The 11,193-nt window shown below is 37.7% G+C and overlaps 1 protein-coding gene across 6 annotated transcripts in view; it reads left to right on the forward strand.

Moving 5' to 3' along the window:
• LOC111941714 (neuronal acetylcholine receptor subunit alpha-7-like) overlaps positions 1-5,104 on the forward strand; it is a 62,629-nt gene extending 57,525 nt beyond the window's left edge. For all 6 annotated transcript variants that reach the window (XM_086866753.1, XM_086866752.1, XM_023944887.2 and 3 more), the window contains one exon: positions 4,051-5,104. In XM_086866753.1, coding sequence (XP_086722879.1) covers positions 4,051-4,572 — 522 coding nt within the window. In that variant the 3' untranslated portion in view covers positions 4,573-5,104. The remainder of the gene's footprint in view (positions 1-4,050) is intronic.
• The last annotated feature ends 6,089 nt before the right edge of the window (positions 5,105-11,193 follow it).

The following is an 11,193-nucleotide window of genomic DNA, read 5'->3' on the forward strand; positions in this document are numbered from 1 at the left end:
AAAGCTGTAGACCAGATAAGCTGACAGGGCTGAGGGATCTCAAGAGCAAAAGAGTGAATGGCAAGTGCGTAGGGAAAAGGCTGACCCCACAAAAGCAGGCACTTTTACTCTACAAGACATGGCCAAGACTCAGTTGTTAGAATTCATGTCTGTCTCTATTCTTTTTGTTGTTGTTGTTTTGTTGGGTTTTTTTCCAATTTTGCTTCTCCACCTGTGTCAGGTGTTTCTTACACAGACACCTTGAATGACTTTCACTCAGTATAAAAAAATAAACCTGAAGTGAAGAAATAAGAAAGAAGAAAAGCTTTTTATTACAATTTTTTGCATTTCCAGTACAAGTTCCTGCCCTTACCATTTACTTCCCACAATGTCCTCTTCCTGTCAGAGCCAGGCATCAGTTTATTGCAAACTCTAACCCTGATTAATTAGATATTGTTACAGGATTGTTATCACCTCCTGCTTGAAAGGATTTGTCTCTGGAGTCACTTGCAGGAGGAGGCATTGGGCAGTTGGGCATGTGTGGGAGCTTCTGCAGACCCAGAAGATTTGAATGGATACATTTCCTAAACACACATGCTTTATAAACCATTTACAGTTGAGCAGTTTATTTTCCCTGCCATCTCTCAAGGGGTCATTGCTTGACTTTGCAACAGAAGAGGGAGGAAAGTGCCTGTTGGTGTTTAACCTCCCTGTAGGTGCTCACTTCCCTTATTCCACTGCTTAGAATTGTGCCTTCCTTTCTATTAATCTTTGACTTACAAACTTTTTCCAAGAGAGGAATTTAAATCCAAGGTGTTCAGTCAGGGCATTTGTTGGCATCTCAGTTGAGAAATGAGAGTCGCTGGCTGATAGACACTTTTGATAGTGTCTGCTGAGCTAAGATGGAAAAGAACACTAAAGAAGGTCCAGCTAAGGAGCTGTTTGGGAGTGGATAACTTCAGTTGTGGACTACAGCTCAACTGACTTTCTCTACTGACAGCCAAGACTGTTGTATGGGAAAGAGATATGGAGACACCAAGCACTGAGGGAAGAAGGGGTTTTGTGGGAAAAGGCAAGAGAACTCTGGCTCTTTGTTGTGCTAAAGCAGGTTTGTTATGTTTCAGGCTTCTCTTATGATATGCTTCAAACCTGGACATGCACAGTTCTACTCAGGTGCAGACGTCCCTTATCAAGAGAGCTTTAATTGGAGACTGTCTGCTCTGGATTAGGCCAGGCAGATGGTTGTGAAGGAAGCTAGCAGCACAGCTGCATTATAGCTAGGAGAGGCTCACAGAAGGGTTGTTGACCTCTAAAGACAGCTGTACCTATATACTTTTTTCATAGAAATCCATACAAGACAATGCAGGTGTGAGTATATATTCATATTATCATACTCAGCTGTTTTCCAAAAACCTGTATGCTGCAGCTGTGTCTTGAATTAATTGGTATGACAAGAACAGGTTGATACCTGACTGTGTTTTCAAGGAAATAGGGCATTTGAAATCCAAGCTAATTAAAAGCTGTCTTACTGTCTTCTGGGTATTTATTTTTCTATGGGAAATGGGTTTGACTGTAGTTATAAATGTAATTTCCCTAAGGAATAAAAACTCTGTCTTGAAAGAAAAATCAGCATTCCTATGTAAAAGTGTTTTGTTCACATCTCCTTTCAGAGTTACGGCAGACATATTAACATCTTCTAGTAAGAAAGTTTGTCTGACTTAGTTTTGGAATTTCATAGTCCTAGAAAATTAATTGTCTTTCCCCTTTGCAACCTACACTGTTGACACATTGCTAGCAATTAAGATCTTTATTTTGTTCCATGTTGTCCCATTTGTGTCCATGAGCAGTCTGAGCACATTATAATTAAGTAAGTTCAATTAAAGGCAGAGTCCTTTCTTTAGGGTGAAACACTATAGGTTACTATTTGTATGTGGTGACTATGGAGGAAATAATTAAATATTTAAAGCAAAATAATATGAGTAATGGAACACAATCCTTCAGGACTGTCGTCATTTAAACCCAACTGGCACCTAAGTACCAGACAGCCACTTGCTCACATCCCAGCTCCCTTCCCTTATGAAAATGAGAATCAGGAAAAACCTCCAACACTTTGTGGTTTGAGAGGACAGTTTAATAATTGAAGCAGTATACAATATAATTATATTAATAATATTAATATTATCTATATTATCATTATTAATTAATCATAAAATAATAATAACAGCAAAGATGAGAGAGAGAAAGTAATAAAATGCAAAAGAAAAGTGATGCACAATATAGTTGCTCACCACCTGCTGACTGATGCACAGCCTGTTTTTGAGCAGCAATTGACAACTCCCCACACTATATTCTTTTCAAATATCTCTTTGGCTAGTTCAGGTCAGCTGTCCTGGCCATGCTTCCTCATGGCATTGTGTGTGCCTGCTCACTGGCAGAGCATAGGAAACTCCAAAGTCCTTGATTCAGAGTAAGCACTATTTTCCAACAACCAAAACATCAGTGTTTTATCAACATTATTCTCAGACTGAATCTAGAACACCACACTGCTTCTAGGAAAAATATTAACTCTATTTCAGCCAATACCATGAAAATAATGAAGAACAAAAAATTCACTAGAATTTTGGTAGAGAGCAAAATTTCTCACAGAAAATGGTATAGGGCTCTGACCTAGAAGACCTCACATTGCAGAACTAAAATATTGTGTAACTGCCTTTCACTAGTCATTTGTTTTGGCTATATTATTATTATTATTATTATTATTATTATTATTATTATTAATTATTATTCCTATCTGTGGTTATTAGTGCTCCCTCTTTTCTGAAATTATGGTTCTCATTACAGCAGGAACTCAGAGTGCTAGCTGTAATTTCCCCATTCCTTATCTGTACTGTGCAAACACAGCAGCCAACTTTTTCTGCACCTAAAACAGCTTTGGAGGCAAAATGTGGTCCCAAGTCAAACATGACCAAAGTCACAGGAACAGGATTACATAGGGAGTCCTTGTGAGTCAAGGCTCAAAAAAGAAACCAGAGGCCATATATGTTCTCTCTTCAATGTCAGATTATTTGGCTTGCAGCCAGGATGATAAAGTCATCAAAGAGTCCTGTTCCCGCTCAAGAACATTGTAAATGCCCATTTTGTATGCATAATACCTGGAGGATCTTATAATCACAAGATTTTGCTAATTTAGCTTGCTGTTGTTCACACAAGACCTTACTGAATCCACAGCTTTCTCCTGCCTTTTGCGTTTAACAGTGTTACCAACAGGAATTCTAGCAGGTTCAAATTTCAGACCAAATATCTGAAGATCAGTTCACTGGGAAAAAAATCTGGATTCACTCTCCAGAGCTGGCTCACTTAATGACCTTGACAAGAAACATATGAGGCACAGTCTGCCATGTGCACATTAGAGCATCTTGTGATGCACCGGCACACAGGGATATGACAGCAGTTAACAGTGGCACTCCAATTTTGAACTGCTAAATGTAACTTATTTACTCTTTTGAAAAAAAGCCTGCTGTATTATGTGGTTGCACTCCTCAAAGGAGTATAAAATAGCTTTCAAAAAAACCACAAAAACCCAGCCAAGGTCTTTTATTTAGATGTAAAAAATAGCAGCGGGAATGGGAAATGTTCTAGAATCTGTTGTATAGCGATTTTTTTCAGCAAAATCAAAACATTGGCCCCCAGAGGTATTTGACTGTATCTCTTTCCTTACAATCTGAGAAATGTTTGAAAACCATACAGCCAGTTTTGTGCTGTCTACTCAACTGCAGAGATCTGGGAGTGCTTGATAAAGATGGATCTTCAAGGGCCATCCTGTAAAGTAAGATTTTGCATCTCTTTAGGTTTATAAACTAAGTGCACATTGTGCACCCCTATGTTCAGATCAGATCCAAAAATAAAAGGCTATCCTCGGTAAAAAGCCAGACCCTCAAAGAAACATTTTGGAAGCAGATAGCTGGAGAACACAGAAATCAGAGACTGTGCAGACTAGCTATAATATTCACAAAATGTTTCAAAAACTTTTAAAATGCGAAGAGTATTTCTGCCATGGTAACTCTCTTTCAGGTCCGTGTCATCCTGCTGAATTGGTGCGCTTGGTTTTTACGGATGAAAAAACCTGGGGAAAATATAAAGCCCCTCTCTTGCAAGTATAGCTATTCCAAGCACCAGCTGAGCGTAAACAGCATGGAGGTGAACGTCCTTCCTGGGCACCAGTCCAGCAATGGCAACACCATCTACAGCTACCACGCCATGGAGAGCCCGTGCTGCCCACAGAAAAACGACCTGGGCAGCAAGGGCGGGAAGATGACTTGCCCCTTAGCAGAAGATATTGAGCTCGTGCAAAAGAAAGCTTTAATGGATACTCTTCCAGTGATTGTGAAGATCCTGGAGGAAGTGCAGTTCATAGCAATGCGGTTCAGGAAGCAAGATGAGGGTGAAGAGATCTGCAGTGAGTGGAAGTTTGCAGCTGCTGTCATTGACAGGTTATGTCTGGTTGCATTTACCCTTTTTGCCATCATTTGCACATTTACAATACTCATGTCTGCTCCAAATTTTATAGAAGCTGTTTCAAAGGATTTTGCATAAGGTTGTCGAAGATGAGCATGATAATCAAAAAGTGAATATTGCCAGTAATTTTACTAGATAATTTAACTCAAATAGAGAAGTGTACTTATATGTGCTAACATACACAGAAGGGGATTAAAATAATTTCAGGACATAATTATTCCTGATGTTAGTGATTGTAGTTACTGAATAGTAAATATATTGAACTCTGTTACTTATTTCATAGACTAGTGCCACATGTACTTTTGTCATGATCTGGTATAAGTGATAGACGAGAATTCAACACATTACAATACTATAATATATTTATTACAAGTTAACACTAGTAGCAATGTGTTTCTTTGAATTTGTGAACTTTTGGATATTGTTAATTTAAATTATTATTGAAAATGATAAGTTTTGCATTGTTTTGCTGTTTTCAGTATGTCTGTGTTTTATAATTATTGTTTGGTGTGGCTGTGACATGCACTTCTCAGATTTGGAAGACATATCTCCAGTTTCATGATGCTGTATATTGTATTTACGAAAATAAACCATCATCATATTAGCTCAAGCTAGCACAATGACTGGAATGTTTTCTTGGTAAATTTGTTAAGAATGTATCTTCCCCAGAAAATCAGTTCAGTTTTGTTTTTTTCTTTTAATTAGGAAATATTAGTTGTGACATTGGAAAGAAAATTCTTTCTCCTTGCTGACAATCGTTTATATAATTTACAATGCTTGCTTAACTTTTTCCATCACCTTGAAAGTCTACTTAATTTGAAATATCACTGCTCTCCTGGAACACAGTTGCCAACCTAATACTGACTAATTTTGTGCAAATAGGGCAGAATCTTGTGTCTCCGTAATATCTAGGAAATGGTCCACAGATTTAATTTGGTTCAGATTTCCTATCTAGTCTATACCACCGAAGTAGTATTTTTTTGAAAATTCTATTAGTAAATTCTATTCTCCTTTCCATGTTAAAAGGAGTGTATAAAAGACTAATTTTATTTTGCTGAACTTTAATGTATCTATGTTCATTATCAATTTTCTGTCCCTAATTATTCTCTAATATAATGTCTATATATTAATAAAACATAATTGAATGATGCCACTTCCTGAAATATAAGGGGGGAAAAAAGCACTATTCTCAATAGCAGGTTTTTTTCTACCCAGTAGTGTGGGTGGAAATGACACCTTTGTTGCATGATTTTATTTTCCCTGCTGATCACTGCAGAGCTACAAAAGGATAAGGTCTGATGTAGACACCTATCCTCTTTGGCGTAACACAACACATCTTTGAATATTCACTGGAAGAAAATAACAATCTATTTTCTGCTCTGGCTGACTTTCAGCTTCCTGTTTTTCCGGGGCTAATAAAAAATTAACATTTCCCTATCTGTGTAATGGGATCCTACCCACCATCACTGTTTGGAGAGAAAGAAGATGATCATGCTTTTACTCAAAGGAAAGTGCTTCCATCTAAAATGGATGGTGAAGCTGGTAGGTCTACAGATTGAAGTCATGTGTGACTATTTAAGGAAAAGGTCCCTCAGCTTTTCCATTATGGCCTTTATTAGGTGGTGATTACTGGCTTTAAACAGAGACTTCACTCTTTTGAATTTTAAACCTCTGTAGCAGTAAGATGAGATCATTACAACCATGGATTTATTGCACTTCGTGGAGTTATGTTCAAAAAAAGCACCTAAGGAGGTCAACCTGAGAAGGCCCTGACTACAGTGACCTGTTTTATATTTCGCATAGCTTTCCTGGTTACTTCAGCTCCAGGTGTAGCTCCAAGTGGTAACAATGGCTGATGTAAAACCCCCTTCTTTAAATTCTATCCATATTTCAGAGAAATGTCTTCTTCATAGGAGCACTAGTGCTGTAAGTAATTCTTTCCAAGCATACAGGACAAAACTCCTGATACCTGATTATTTCTCAAAATTGTGCTTGCTGAGGTACGGGATGGGATTCAGGAGGATTTTTCCTAATAGAAAAACCTCAAGAAAGAGCAGAATCATTCTGGGGGTTTGGGTTAGTTATACCAGGCTCTTCTCTTGGACAGAAGCTGAAATATTCATTTCATTTTTCTGTTAGTTAAAAGTCTAAATACCCAACTATTTCTGCAACTTGTGATGAAGGATGCTAAATGAACTTTGGAGTACTTGTTCAAGGACCACTAATATTTTTGCTTGAAAAGCATTTTTGAAAGTAATTTTCAGTGACAGGATAAAAAAGGTAAAAGCTAATGTTAAAGCACACAGTCACAATAACTTAGCCTCCTAATGCAAAGAATGTTCCCTTACATGAAATGAGTTGTTGTATAAGAGTATTTTTAACTGGATGGATAGACCTTAGGATTAGAAGGAGGATGAAAACTGTCTGAAAACAACAGTGAAAAATAAGTTTCAATAACTTTTTTTCATATATAAAAGTCAGTGCAAATAAAAATATTCCATTTATAGGCCATGACTTTATGCTGTTAGATTGCCAAGGCTGGATTGTGTCCTATAGAAATGTCCTAAAACTCAAGTTGTATTAGTGGTATGCAGTTTACAGCTCTTTACACTGGACTGAAACTAATTGCTGATTACTTTCTCAGATCACATATGAGGCAGATCCTTTAGCTATCTGCTTGTCACTTGGCCTTCTGAAAGGTAATAACATTGTTACACAAGGTTTGCAGAACAAACTATGTAAAATATCTGGAGAAAATGGCTGCTTTACATAGAGAACATTGCAGAAAAAAGTGCGAACAAATCTAAGATTTTCCTGAGAATTACATTACACTTGGAAAAATTGATACATACTGATTCGCAGCTCTTCATGGCATCACCAGTTAGTTTCATGGTGTATTTAATTCCAAGATAAGGAAAAGATCCCAAATTGATTGCAAAGGTTAAATGGCAACAAGAAACTAACCCTAACTAACTAATAATATCCTTTCCAAAATCCAGGCACTTACAGCAATGTTACACAAGGTGTGGTGATCTTACTGTCCCCTGATAATACAGAACATAATAGTAAAGGTCCTTGTGCACTTTATCTTGCTGAGGAGCACCTTATTTCCCAGGAGACACCATGGGTTCTTGCCATGAAGCTATTCAGCATTACAAGATGAGAGCCTGCCCTGGTTTATTCATCAAACACAAAGAGCTGTTCATATAGTCAAACACAATCTTTACTTTAATACATGAGTTATCTTAACGTATCTAGATATATGCATGAAAATATGTGTTTTTTTGGTTTTGGTAGAACATTTTTGTCTTGCAAGTTTTCTAAGTTATCTGCCACCATGAGAAATACAGCTGTATAACTTCCAGCAGTGAATATCAAAATATTTCTTTATTACAGTAAGGCTGCATACATCTTCCATTTGAAATTAACTTTTTGGTATTGATGACAATAAAGAAGAAGGGGATCATAATCTAAACCCATTATTCTGAATTACCAAGTGCCTATGAAAAGAGGATGCTGTAAATCAGAAGAGAGTTAATGAAGAACAGGACTAATCTGGGATTTTAGACAATAAGAATGTCAAATACTGAGAAATCCCCAAATACTGTGAAATCTCCCCAGAAATAAATAAAGGCAAAACTTTAAGGGTTTGAAGGCTGATATGCCTTCCCTTTTGTGAGGCTCCTCTTGGAATAATTTGGAAAAAAAACATTAGAACTCTGTTAAACACTTAGTGAGGTTACATCTGGGTTAAGAGACTGGGCTGAGCAGTGATCCTCTGGCTGAAAGGCTTTCCAGAATTACATACCCAGTTTGGAATTAGATGCTAAACAAGGGTTTCTAGGTTTTGATGCTTGTTTTTTTGTCTTGAAGACAAGGAGACTAAGGGAGAAAAGACATGAAGCATTTGAAACTCCAAGTTGCAATGTAGGTAAGAAAGAATGTGTTCAGAATGCTGCCTCCTTTTATTTCTTGTTGAATGAGATAGAGAATATGAAGGGCTCTGCACTGGTAGGAGCAGAAGTGCATCTTGGGTTTATGTTTGATACTTCAGCTGTTAAACCTAAACTCCATCACAACTGCCTTCTGACACCATTTCAGATGGTCTTCAGGTCTCTGACTCCTTGTCAAGTCTGTTGAATCATACAAATAATTCACACCATTTTTCTCCTGTCCCAGTATGGGAGCAAGAGTGGCTGTGTCTCCAGTGCTTTCAAAAGGTGCTTAATCTTAACTTCCAATAACAGAGAATTCAGTTTCCCTAATAAATTATTGACATATTTATTGCTCCTTGCTAATATCTAGCATATAAATTAATCCAGTAGTCTCAATCACTTGAAAAACCCACCTTTCATGTGACAAAGCAAAATGTCTGGATTGTTAGCTGATTAGGTATGAGTAAAAAAATCTTGACGGTGATAATCATGATCATTATTAGCAATCAAAGTCCTAATCATGGCACAGTTATTTTAATATTGGGAATACCTTGATCATGTCACAGACACAATTTTGGAAAGGAAAGTTTACTAGTTCTTCAACACATAGAGAATTTATTCTGTGAACAGAACCCTCTGAGTTGTTACACAGGCTGTCAGCATGCTGCCCCTTTAGATTTTCATTTAATGGAAGAAACTGATGAAGACCTTTGCAAATAAAACATAGTTTTGACACAGGTCAGATAGGCTTGTCTTACTGAAGGAAAAATGTGTTGAACCAAAAAACAAAAAAAAGGCAAATACAATTAGAATGCAAGAAAAAAAAGAACTGAATGCTAGGAAAAAAACATGCGTTCATTCTGATGGCAAGCTCTAAAAAGAGATACTATTGAAAAAAGAAAATTCTATGTTTTGATTTTCAGAACACATGCTTAACTCATACAGACATTATATCTTCTTGGATTTTTAAATTCATTTATGAGAGAAAACAGGATCTAAATTCCAGACCAAGGACAGGAATATGGTACTGTGCCTTTAGAAGTATCTATTTCTTTATTATTTTTGTTGAAATTATTTGCATGGTTATACAACATATACAGCATCCAGAAAGGGGAAGCGTACATGACATGGTACAGTGAATTCTAATCAAAATAAATTTAAAGATCATATCTGTGATACTCTTGGCTTTCAGGCACATGACATTGCATTCCAAAACTTTCAAGCCACATTCATTATTAACATTCAATGACAGAACATAAAAAATGTGAAGGCATCCTTAGAAATCTAAATATCCTTTAACTTCTGTATCCCTCAAGGTTAAAGTCATACATTTAGCTATTTTTATCAAATAGCACCAGGGTTTTTTTCCCACAGAAATTTCACATCAAAAAAAAGGAATGAAAAGACTCTTTTCATTGATAAAAAAAAAAATAAATAGCAAAAGAAAAAGGCAAAAAAAGTTCCCTTATAATATTTTGTGAAATTGTGGGGGAGAAAAAAATAGTCTTGATGGTGTTTCAGGTAAAGATTTCTGAAATCTATGTAGTACAGCATTATAGTAGGACAGACTGTGGTAAAAAAAGGGGGAAGGGTTTTAAACTACAAGAGGAGAGTTAAATCAGATGTTAGAATGAAATTCTTTACTGTGAGGGTGGTGAGACACTGGAACAGGTTTCCCAGAGAAGTTGTGGATGCCCTATCCCTGAAAGTGTTCAAGGCCAGTTGGGATAGTGCTCTGAGCTCTGGTATAGGGCAAGATGTCTTTGCCCACGGCAGAGGGGTTGCAATTAGATGATCTTTAAGGTCCCTTCTAGCACAGACCATCCTATGATCCTGTGATTTTATGGTTCAATGATCCCATGTCAGTACACACTGATGTAACCTTTACTCAGCACCTAGCAAAGGTTTAGATTTCATATTTTGTGGATTCAAACATTCCCAGCTCAAAAAGATGAAACTGTTGAAGAGAAAAATGGAATTTCAAAGAAATCCTTATCTGTGATTGGCAGGTACCTGTTCTGGTACTGAATGGAGTGCTGAATGTTACACTTGCAGATCAGCTTCACAGTTCCTCTGCAGCTCCAAAAAAGTCACTGAGACCAATAGATTCATTTGCATAGATGAGGAATCTCCTGTGACCCTGTGTTCTGGTTTAACCCCAGGCAGCAAGCAGGCTCCACACACAGCCATTCTTGCTCACTATTCCACCAGGGGGATGGACTGGGCAGAGAATTGGAAGGGTAAAAGCTGGGAAACTCACAGGTGAAGAGTATTTCAGTTGCATAGGGAATACAGAAGCCACACACGCAAGCAAAAAACCCAAAGAACTCATTCACCATTCCCCAGGAGCAGGCAGGTGTTTCACATCTCCAGGATAGCAGGGCCCCCTCACGCCTCACAGTGACTTGGGAGAGCAAGTGCCATCAATCCAAATATCCCCTCCTTCCTCCTTCCTCCCTCTTGCACTCAGCTTGAACTACATAGCAGGATGTCAGATGGTCTGGAATATTCCTTTGGCCACTTTGGGTCACCTGTCCTGGCTGCGTCTCCTCCCAGCCTCTCATGCAGCACAAGCCCAAGGGAGCTCTGTCTGGGCAGCTCCTTCAGATGTGGTGGCTGCCATGGGACCACATGAGAAAGCATTTTGCTTCAGTCCAGAACAGAAATGGAGGAAAAAAAGGAGAAAATGAAATTCTGATCTCCAGTCAGTTTTCTATGGTTTAGATGGGGTTTGTTTGATCTGTTCTTTACACTTGTTAAGTGT

Source organism: Cyanistes caeruleus, chromosome Z, assembly GCF_971803275.1.
Source record: "Cyanistes caeruleus chromosome Z, bCyaCae1.hap1.1, whole genome shotgun sequence".
Classification (NCBI taxonomy): domain Eukaryota; kingdom Metazoa; phylum Chordata; class Aves; order Passeriformes; family Paridae; genus Cyanistes; species Cyanistes caeruleus.